This window comes from Cetorhinus maximus, chromosome 15, assembly GCF_964194155.1.
Source record: "Cetorhinus maximus chromosome 15, sCetMax3.hap1.1, whole genome shotgun sequence".
Taxonomy (NCBI): domain Eukaryota; kingdom Metazoa; phylum Chordata; class Chondrichthyes; order Lamniformes; family Cetorhinidae; genus Cetorhinus; species Cetorhinus maximus.
The window spans coordinates 7,441,226-7,453,208 of NC_135893.1; the positions used below are offsets into that span (position 1 = coordinate 7,441,226).

The 11,983-nt window shown below is 46.0% G+C and overlaps 1 protein-coding gene across 4 annotated transcripts in view; it reads right to left on the reverse strand.

Moving 5' to 3' along the window:
* Nucleotides 1-2,335: 2,335 nt before the first annotated feature.
* h6pd (hexose-6-phosphate dehydrogenase (glucose 1-dehydrogenase)) overlaps nt 2,336-11,983 on the reverse strand; it is a 73,520-nt gene continuing 63,872 nt past the window's right edge. For all 4 annotated transcript variants that reach the window (XM_078557828.1, XM_078557825.1, XM_078557827.1 and 1 more), the window contains exon 5: nt 2,336-7,163. In XM_078557828.1, the coding sequence (XP_078413954.1) occupies nt 5,800-7,163 (1,364 nt within the window). In that variant the 3' untranslated portion in view covers nt 2,336-5,799. The remainder of the gene's footprint in view (nt 7,164-11,983) is intronic.

Genomic DNA, 11,983 nt, shown 5'->3' on the forward strand with positions numbered 1-11,983 from the left:
CTTTGCTTGACATGAGCATGGGTCCAAGGTGGTGGGAGAAAGTCTGAACACTGGCAGTAGGTAAAAGGGTAAAATAAAGTTCCCTTTCCCAGTGTTGACCACACTGACATTAACGATGAAGAAATGCCCTCCAATTAGAAAAGGGAATGTAGAAATATTTGATATTTCAGGGCAGCAGATCACAGTGTGTGACATTGGAGTTTTCTGCAGCCATGAAGGGGCAGGCCTGTCTCAAAACAAAAACAGAAACAGAAATACCTGGAAAAACTCAGCAGGTCTGGCAGCATTGGCGGAGAAGAGCACAGTTCACGTTTCGAGTCCTCATGACCCTTCAACAGAACTAAGTAAAATAGGAAAGCGGTGAAATATAAGCTGGTTTAAGGGCGGGGGGGTTTGTTGGGACAAGAAGCCAGTAATAGGTGGAGATAACCAAAAGATGTCACAGACAAAAGGACAAAGAGGTGTTGACAGTGGTGATATTATCTAAAGGAATGTGCTAATTAAGAGTAGAAAGCAGGACAAACAAGGTACAGATAGCTCTAGTGGGGGTGGGGTGAGGGAATACTAAAAAGGCTAAAAGGTAGAGATAAAGAATGGGTGGAAATACATTTAAAAATAATGGAAATAGGTGGAAAAAGAAAAATCTATATAAATTATTGGAAAAAACAAAAAGGAGGGGGAAGAAACGGAAAGGGGGTGGGGATGGAGGCGAGAGTTCATGATGTAAAATTGTTGAACTCAATATTCAGTCCGGAAGGCTGTAAAGTGCCTAGTCGGAAGATGAGGTGCTGTTCCTCCAGTTTGCGTTGAGCTTCATTGGAACAATGCAGCAAGCCAAGGACAGACATGTGGGCATGAGAGCAGGGTGGTGTGTTGAAATGGCAAGCGACAGGGAGGTCTGGGTCATGCTTGCGAACAGACCTGTCTCAGGTGGGAATAACCAGCCGAAAACATTCTAGTGGATCTCAGCTGCAAATCACCTCAAACTGGGCCACAAAGATACCCAACTTGTTACTCATGTCTTGTTCCATGGTCTAGCCTTGATTTTAAAATTCTCATCCTTGTGCTCAAATTTCTCTATGGCCTCATCTCTCCCTATCTCTGTAATCTCCTCCAGCCCCACAGCCCTCTGAGATATCCACACTCCTCTAAGTCTTGTTTATCTCTGATTTTATTTGCTCCACTATTGGTGCCTTGTGCTGCCTAGACCCGAAGTTCTTTACTAAAACCTAAACCTCTCTACCTCTCTCTCCTACATGATGACACTCCACAAAACCTATCTCTTTGACCAAGCTTTTGGTCATCTACCCCAATATCTCCTTATGTGTCTTGGTGTCCAATTTTGCTTGATATCACTCCTGTGAAGCATATTGGGACACTTAACTACATTAAAGGTGCCATTAAAGGTATTGTTTAAAAATAAGGGGTCGCCCAATTAAAATGGAGATGAGGTGAAATTTTTTTTCTCTCAGAAGGTCGTGAATCTTCCTGAAAAGCTGGTGGAAGCAGAGTCTTTGAATATTTTTAAGGCAGAGGTAGATAGACTCTTGGTAAGCAAGGGGGTGATAGGTTGTTGGGGGTAGGCAGGATGCAGATTTGACGTTACTATCAGATCAGCCATGATCCAATTAAATGGCGGAGCAGGCTCGAGGGGCCGAATGGCCTACTCCTGCTCCTTGTTTATATATTTGTACGTTCAATAGAAAGTGAGAGGAGCCATTTGATAGTAACTTTTACCTAATTTTGTGTTGTCCAATGAAACCACTTTGAAACAAAGATCTTTAATTACTCCCCCAGATGAGGTGAAACTGACTCACATCAGGATGCTGTACAAATGCTGAAGTCTTCAGCATCTGAATTCAATATGATTGTTAAGGCTCTAAAGCATGAGGATTCAGAAGGCTACGAGTGAAACAACGCTAGGTTGCCTCAAATGCAAAACAGATGCAAGAAAATGCTGGGAATATGCAGCAGGACCTCTGAAGAACTGAAAAGACAAGAGGCAGTTTGAGGTTTCAGGGAGACATCCTCTGCTGCAGTGGAGTTGTCACTGGGCAGCAACCAACACGTTAAATTTGCTGTTAAATTAGGAGCAATAGCTGACCTCACATAGGCATGCAGCACACGGCAAGCCATAACGTTACTATTGATAGCGGGTCTCACTGATCCAGTTTGTGATATTTATCTTGAATGGAGGCTGGTGGGCTTTGCTAGATCACCCAATAGGGCACGGTCTCTTGAATCTGGTCTGTGGCTAAACACTGGTTGGCAAACCTTCCTTTCTTCAAAAGCAGACATTTCCCTCCCCTTTGAAGAAGACCAGCCAAAAATCAAATAGCATTAAAAATAAAACCTTTATTTATTCTTTAACGCACTGTGATTGTTGATGCCAACAATTGCATAAAATTCACAATCTATGTATAAACAAATCCATCAAGAAATTCGGAAAATATTTTAAAATACCCGAATGTAAAAAATACATTTTTACAGGTAATTGCATCTTGATGAAAAACATTTGTTCAAAAATAGATCCACAAAGTTTGACTCACCATTTAAAGTGTTTGGTTTTCATTGGGGCAGTAAGTACAGTAGTTTTTGCACAAAATCTCTAAACAACAAATATGTAATGCCCAGTAATTCTAAAAGTGTCAGTAGGCACCAACTGCAGGTCCTTCCAAACTACATAACCAGGATTGTCGGAAATCGAGGAGAAGCCTGTTAAGACCATCTCTTCTAGAATAACTTGCTACTTTTATAATGGCACCTCCTTCATTTTGAAAGATCCCCCTGATTTCGGAGAGTGCTTTAGTCTCCGCGAGCGTCATCAGCAAGGTTTGGTCATGAGGTAGCACTGTGACAATGCTGTCAGATTCTTAATTCCCAGCACTTCTCTGCTTCGAGGAATCTACCAACTGGGAATGAGATATACAAGAATCTGCAGCCCAGAGTGCTGGGCACTGGCACAGCACGTTCATACACTGATTCTCAAGATCTCTACACCATCCTGACCGGGCTTTTCGTTCCCCCAAGAATCCCAGTGAATTCTCAATGTTTATCCCTTAATCATCATCGTAAAACAGATCATCTGAGCATTGTCACTTTGCCGCATGTGGGAGTTTGCTTTGCAAACACTCCGGCATCATAATTTCCTTCATTTTTACCGTATACCCCCAGGTGTCATCAATGATGAATTCAAGCAAAAGTCACGCCTCATTACCAAATACAACATTATGACAGGACAACTGCCTCAATGCAACAAAAAGTTAAACTCATGGTTAATCTTAAAAGTGTATGCCTAAGGTAATATTTTCACTAGGGCATAGGCAAGATGACTGAATTGCACAACTCTGAACTGAAAATGCAGCGCAGATTAAGGACCGAGTGAATTAAGATCCTTTAAAAGTTAAATTCAGGCCCAAACTGTTTATTTAAAATTTATGAATGGATAGTATGCACAAAAGGACCAAGTGAATATGTTTGCATTTAGTTCTCATGCTAGCCGTAGCTAAGTGGTAGCACTCTCATCTCTGAGTCAGAAGGTTGTGGGTTTAAAATCCCTCTCCAAAGACCTGAGCACAGAACCTAGGCCGACATTTCAGTGCGGCATGTTAAACTTGAGGCCTTGTCAGCCCTCCTGATGGTGGACTTAAAAGATCCCATGGAACAATTTTGAAGGAGGGCAGGGGTATTCCCTCTGGTGCCCCAGTCAATGTTTATCCCTTAATCATCATCGTAAAACAGGTCACCTGAGCGTTGTCACATTGCTGCTTGTGGGAGCTTCCTTTGCACAAATTGGCTGCAGCGTATCCTACATCACAAAGCTCACTGCACCTTAGAAATCCTTCATTGGCCGTGAAGAGCTGTAGGATGTCCTGAGGTCGTGAAAGGTGCCGTATAAATGCAAGTCTTTTCCTCTCTCAGTGATGTCGCAAAACATTTCTCACGCATTGTTAAACTCTGAAGTGCAGTTTGCTGTATAAGTAAATGCAGCAGTTGTGTCTGGCTGAGTAAACCAAAGCCCTGTTCACTTTTAACATTTAAAAGCCAACCACCCAGGAACTTCTGAAGCTTCACTTCGCAATGGTTGTAAATTCAACTCTGGGATGAGGGACCTGGGCACTGAGGCAAAGGCACAAATCAACTCAAAGTGCCTTATATGTGTGGTGTGTATGATAAGTGAACATTCCGGGATTGTAGTTAACTGGGCACAACGCAATAACAAAAGATTTCAAATCATGGACAAAAGCAGACTATAGCAATGTTCAAATACAACTTAATGTTAACAAAAAAAAAATTGCCAGATTAGCATCTTGTATCGATACTCCCCCATACTGGAGAAATATCCATTCTACTCATGTTACTGGCACAGTAAGTTAGTGATATTCTTCATTAAAATATGGCTAAGGGAACTGAACTGTTACCCTCCAAGATCACTCAAAAATTGGCAGTTTCAGTGCCTCTATAACTTTCAGTGCAAAATTATACTACTTGGACAGCAAGTCTCATTCCACAGGCTGGTTTCAAGCCCTGTGCTAAATCATCTGCCCTAACTATGATATACAAAGGCTAACACAGCATAAATACATGTTAAATGTATAATAATTGTGTTTAATTGTATGTGTGCAGGTGGTGGACATTAACAGGCGATTCACAGGAATCCCTAATAAATAGACACAGACTGAAACTGTTGTTGCTGGGTTAGGAGATGTATGCTTCTAATGTGCAACTTGGTAAATAAATATAAGTTTGTATAAGGATTGGCTCCAGTTCTATCCTTCACCAACTGGCTTTATGGAGTAGAACACTCTGCCCCCATGTGAGTCAGAGATAGGGCTATAACCCCCAAAGTCACACACGCCCAGTGCTTGTATCCAGCAAGTTTCTTCACTAGGAGACAGAGCCTTCCTCCCCTGCTTTCCTGAGATCTGCACTACATGTTGCCCATTTTGACTAAAAGAATTTCCTATGTCGAGTGCATAAGCGACAATTCTGTGACTGCTAAGGCCATGTGAATTATGTTATGCTTTCTGTGAAGGCTTCCTGAATTGCAGCCAAAGTCCACTGGAAGCACTGCATGTTGCACAAAAAGAGAATACTAAATGGTACCTGTATTTTGTAACCTATATTTATTTGCTTCTTCCCTTATCATTGCAGCTGTGGTTAAATGTCCCTGGCTTCTTTTCAAAATCGATACCTGAGTAAGGAGACACGTGGGTGACATTCAGAGAAAACATGTTCCTCTAATCCTGGTTAAATGTTTGGGACCAACTGGTTTGCAAAAAGCATCTTGTTGAATTTATTAAGGGGTACTGTCACCAGGGACCTGAGCCGTGAACACAGTTGGCCGCCCAAGACTTCAATCATTCATACCCATGAAGATGGCACCATTTGAAGATTTAATAAACTGTAGAAAAGGTTGCGGATTTGTTGTCACCTAAGAGAGATTTCTGGTTTCACCACCCGGGTGTAGAGATCTGGTGGCGAGGATTATCAGCCTGTTATAGAGCTTCATTCAGTTAAGATCAATAGAATGGAAACCAAGTGGGTTCTATAGCAAGCATTTCATTTCAGTGAAGATGAAAAATCCACCCACCCCAACGTATTTATTGCTTCTTGAGTTATTCTTAAATTGTTTGCCAACTTGATAATTATACCCAGAATTAACATCCCCACACACCACCATAAGAATAAAAACATCATTTCATTCACAAAGAGTAACTTCAGAAAATTTGTTGCATCAGAAGATTTAGGCTTGGGTCGAGAGAGGAGGCAGTGAAGATACCATCTAGTGAACCTTGGTCAACCAAGCAGTGCATCATAGTCAATAAACCAAACAAGCTTACCAACTGAGGGACGGACCATTGTAATGGGCCACTTCAGAGGTTTCTCCACCTCTTTACGCATTTTACTGACAATTGGATGCTTGCTCTTCCCAGTTATTAAGACAGCGACATTTTTAGCTTTGTTTATTGCAGTTAAAGAAAGGGTCATCCTCTGGTGAGGTTTGACCGAGCTTTCTGAAAACAGGACCAGTTCGTGACCCAGGGTTAGAGCCGGGCTGTTTGGAAATAGCGAAGCTGTGTGGCCATCGGCACCTGTGCCCAACAAAACAAAATCAAAACTTGTTCCGTTAACCAACATCTTGATCTCGTTCGCGTAGAGATCGGCGCCATGGTCTTCCTCAACGCACAGCCTCTGATTCATGTGGACGGGCATTGGGTGAATGTTGACATAAGGAATCTTGAGGTGTTTCAGGAGGTGGTCGTGCAAGCTTCTAAAGTTCGACTTGGGGTCGTTAAGTGGGACGCACCGTTCGTCCACCATCCAAAAGTGGGTGCGTTTCCAGGGGAACGTGTAGTGATGCGCAGCCAACCTCTGGAACAAGCTGATTGGGCTCGAACCTCCCGAAACGGCAAGATGGAACCTCCCAAACTCTTGCACAGCGGCTTGAGCTGCTTGTTGCAGATAGGAAGCCAGTTTGGCAATTAGCTCCTCCGCCTTCGCAGAGACCAACGTACTCCCCCGGAAGTTCGATTCTATTACCTGGTAGTCCCCTACACGTTGATGGTTAGAATTCTGTGATATGATCTCCACAGGGTTTGTCCTGCTAAAAGAGACCACTCTCCCCGCAACACTGAAGTCCAGCAAGTCTCCATTCTGTGCTCCCCCAGGGTAAAGACGTGGGCTCAGGCTGGAATGCTCTTTAAGTAGGGGCGACCAGACTTTCCACGATGCTAAAAGGTCCTCGGTGTTGACAAATGAATCTCTTTTAGCCTGGAGAATCTGCGGTATTAACACCGCGTAGGCATCTTTTTGCATCACGGGGGTGTAGATATAATAGTCCGATAGCGGAAGACCAAACATGTGGACATCTGGAAATTCTGTCACTTGTTTCCAGCTTGACGCTTTTATCACTGGTTTGAACAGGTTTTTACTGACCAAAATGGCTGGAAAATTCAAATCTCCATGACCTACATAAAAGATTATTTGTCTTTGCTTACATTGGCTGAATTCAGCTTTTCTCGTTGACTCATTTTGGAGGCAGAAAGCTTGGTTCTTGAACACAATTCGAGTATAGCCAACTCTCTCATCCAGGGCTTTTCCGGCGGTCAGTATAAAAGGCACATTATCCCACTGAGGGCTGTCCAAGAACATTGCTATGCCTGAAACACAGACAGAAAATTGACAAAGTTACTGTATAATGATGACAAGTGGTGCCTGTGAAAATAAGTGATGCCGAGCACAGTACCTGCCGATCCAATACTTTAGCCAGAAAGAAAGACTTGCATTTATACAGTCCTTTCCATGACTACAGGATGTCCCAAATTACTTTATCACCAATGATGTACTCTTAAAGTGTAGTCACTGTCGCAATCTGGGCAACACAGAGGCCAATTTGCGGGCACAAGGGATATGATAAATAGGAACAGGAGTAGGCCATATGGCCCCTTGAGCCTGCTCCATTATTCAACAGGATCATGGCTGATCTTGTACCTCTACACCACTTTCCCGCCTGTCCCCCTTGACTCCAAGAGATCAAAAGTTTGTCCATTCCATCCTTGAATGTAGTCAATGATGGAGCATAAGAAAATTAGTCAGTCAAAGCTCACGGCTGCAATGTATTGATTACCGTGCCGGAGCAGAGTTCACCAAGTCAATGATTGAACATGTAATCTTGTAAGCAACAACACTACATGCTAACCAGCTGAGCTAAACAGCTAGCACAGTGAGTTCCCAAAAACTGAAACGTGAAACAAACAATCTGTTTTTGTGATGTTGACTGAGGGATAAATATTGGCCAAGATGTCGGGGAGAATTCTCCGGCTCTTCTTCGAAATAGTGCAATGGGATCTTTTAAATCCACCCGAGCAGGCCAATGGGACCTCAGTTTAATGCCCTCAGTTTAAAAGACGGCACCTCCAACAGTGCAGCACTCCTTCAGTACTGCACTTGAGTGTCAGACTAGGAGTTCCCCACCGTTACTACATAAAATGATATCATCGCAACACTGCTGCAAGTTTACATACTATTAATTCAAATGTTGCTGCAACACTCATCACCTACGGTGCGGGTGTTAAACTGTGATCCTGTCTGGTCATTATCACACTCTTGTGCCACAACACCCATCACCCACATTAAGTGGCTTCCTGAGCAACATGGGTGCAGAGACATAACGCCCACACTTGCTACTCCTGATTGATATCTAGCGAATGCTGCTGGAAAGTTTGTGAGAGGACATCAAGTGAGAACAGGATCAGGCTCAGTCCCCATAGCCTCCACGGTCTAGCCGTGGCTCAGAGGGCAGCATGGAACTCTGCCTCGGCACAGTGGCACCAGCTCGGAGAGAAGGACTGAACTAAAACAGAAGCAGAATTATACTTCTTGGATTCCTGACAACTTATCACAAAAACATTGCTTTGAAATGCATACACAGGATACACAGCGCAGTGAACTAAACCACAGGTTGTTTACGGGTCTAATGATTGATAAGCACCAGAGCGTGAGTTAATTATAGGCCTGGCTTTGAAGATGATTTATTCCATCTCCTGATATATGTATGTGTGTGTACACTTTAAGAGTATGTATATATGCAATAATAAAGGTTTCCCCAAAATAAACCTTAAAATGCATCAAATAAAGATTTCCTATTGTGTTCTCAGACTGGTGTAGCCCCAATACGGCTCCATGAGGTGTTTTGTCACCTGATCATGGATTTAGGGTTGGATGGTCGCAAAACTAAGAGATCATTAGCCCCATCTACATTTAACCTACAGTCCCTCCATACCACCGCCCCCACCCCTCACAGCATCTAATCTCCTCTGGTGTGTATCTTCAAAGTTTTCCCAAACTACACTATCCACAAAACCAGTGCGGTTATTAATCACTCGTTCTGCGAGGAGGTATCACCTGAGGCCTATTCCGAACTTTGTGCCTATGTCCGCCCACCCTGTGTTGTTATGGTTGACACCTGTAACTGTGCTCTGGGTTTTTTTTTTTCTCTCCATGAGTAACCTTGACAAGGCTGGTGATATTACAGAGCTGCCTTCCTGGGCAAGATCTACAATCCAACGTCCTCTGGACCAAGGAACGGGAAACACGGGAAGTCACAAACAAGTTCCTTGTGACCAACCCCATCTGTCGAATGGCGGGCTTTGAACTACCGCGGCGAGAGTGGTCTTTGCTGAACAGGCTCAGGACAGGACAGGGCCCCCGGGCAGCCAACCTCCACGGCTGGGGCCTCGGTACCAACTCCTTGTGCAGAGGCACAAACGATGCCGCACGTTACCAAAACCTGTCTCCTCTACAGACCGAGTGGCAGACGTCAACTCAGCAAACGAGGAGGCCTCAAGGATTTTCATTCGCTAAATAAAACTAAAAAGGCCGGACGGAGAATGAGAGCTTTTCTAAATTTGTCTTCCAGCTCACGCCTCTGACGTGAAGAGCCCCGGTTTTAACCCGAGCAGCAGTCACGTGAGCAGAGGGGCCAAGGCCGACAAAAAGCCCTCCAGGAATCACTAGCTTGAGGCACAGGAGATTTTAACTCCTGGGCCTCACCTGCATAGGGCCCCGTCACGTCTCTAACCCAAACACGGTGGCAGCTGCAGCTGGGGGCGCGGGCGAGAATGAAATATTGGGTGCCGGGTAACCAAAGGAACAGCCCCGACCCTCAGGAGTGTTTGGGAGAGTCAATTATTTCTCACTCAAGGAACCATTGAGCAAATTTCAGAAAGATAAACTAAACATGAATTTCAAAAAAAACATGCTGAGTTATGAAAGGAAACAACTCAACGAGCAAATAAACGTCAAAGCAATAAATTGATTATTACTCATTTTTTAAGATTAAGATGACCATTAGATTGTAAGAGGATGAGAGTGTGTGTGTGTGTGTGCTCACTCACAGTCTCAGGGTGACCCTCACCCCCAGCCGCTGTCAGAGTGGGTGAGAGTGTGTGTTAGTGTGAGGGCAAATGAGAAACCTGAGACTGGGAGTGACACACACACACTCCCCACTCTCACACACTCACAAACACGCACAGGCCCCTCTCACTCACACACACACACACTCTCCCTCTCACACACACACACTCTCCCCTCTCACACACACACAATCTCCCCTCTCACACACACACACACACTCTCCCCTCTCACACTCTCCCCTCTCACACACACTCACACACTCTCCCCTCTCACACACTCTCCCTCTCACACGCACACACACACTCTCCCCTCTCACACTCTCCCCTCTCACACGCACTCACACACTCTCCCCTCTCACACACTCTCCCCTCTCACACACACACACACACTCTCCCCTCTCACACTCTCCCCTCTCACACACACACACACACTCTCCCCTCTCACACTCTCCCCTCTCACACACACACACACACTCTCCCCTCTCACACTCTCCCCTCTCACACACACACACACACTCTCCCCTCTCACACTCTCCCCTCTCACACACACACTCTCCTCCCTCTCACAGACACTCTCCCCTCTCACACACACACACACTCTCCCCTCTCACAGACACTCTCCCCTCTCACACAACACACTCTCCCCTCTCACAGACACTCTCCCCTCTCACAGACACTCTCCCCTCTCACACACACACACACTCCCCTCTCACACACACACACTCTCCCCTCTCACACACTCTCCCCCTCTCACACACACACACTCTCCCCTCTCACAGACACTCTCCCCTCTCACAGCACACCTCTCCCCTCTCACACACACACACACTCTCCCCTCTCACACACACACACTCTCCCCTCTCACACACTCTCCCTCTCTCACACACACACTCTCCCCTCTCACCGACTCTCCCCTCTCACACACACACACTCTCCCCCTCTCACAACACTCTCCCCCTCTCACACACACACTCTCCCCTCTCACAGCACTCTCCCTCTCACACACACACACACTCTCCCCTCTCACACACACACTCTCCCCTCTCACACACTCTCCCCCTCTCTCACACACACACTCCTCCCCTCTCACACACACACTCTCCCCTCTCACACACACTCTCCCCTCTCACACACACACTCTCCCCTCTCACACACACACTCTCCCCTCTCACACACTCTCCCCTCTCACACACACACACTCTCCCCTCTCACACACACACTCTCCCCTCTCACAGACACTCTCCCCTCTCACACACACACTCTCCCTCTCACCTCACACTATCCCCTTCTCACACACACACACACTCTCCCCTCTCACACACACACACTCTCCCCTCTCACACACTCTCCCCTCTCACACACTCTCCCTCTCACACACACACACTCCTCTCACACACACACACGCTCCCTCTCACACTCTCCCTCTCACACACACACACTCTCCCCTCTCACACACACACTCTCCCCTCTCACACACTCTCCCCTCTCACACACACACACTCTCCCCTCTCACACACACACACTCTCCCTCTCACACAACACACTCTCCCCTCTCACACACTCTCCCTCTCACACACCACACTCTCCCCTCTCACACTCTCCCCTCTCACACACACCACACACTCCCCTCTCACACACTCTCCCCTCTCACACACTCTCCCCTCTCACACACACACACTCTCCCCTCTCACACACTCATACACTCTCCCCTCTCACACTCTCCCCTCTCACACACTCTCCCCTCTCACACACACTCATACTCTCTCCCCTCTCATACACTCTCCCCTCTCACACACACTCATACACTCTCCCCTCTCACACACACTCATACTCTCTCCCCTCTCACACACACACATACTCACCCCTCTCACACACACTCATACACTCTCCCCTCTCACACACACACATACTCTCTCCCCTCTCACACACTCTCCCCTCACACACACACATACTCTCTCCCTCTCATACACTCTCCCCTCTCACACACTCTCCCCTCTCACACGCACTCACACACTCTCCCTCTCACACGCACTCACACACTCTCCCCTCTCACACGCACTCAAACA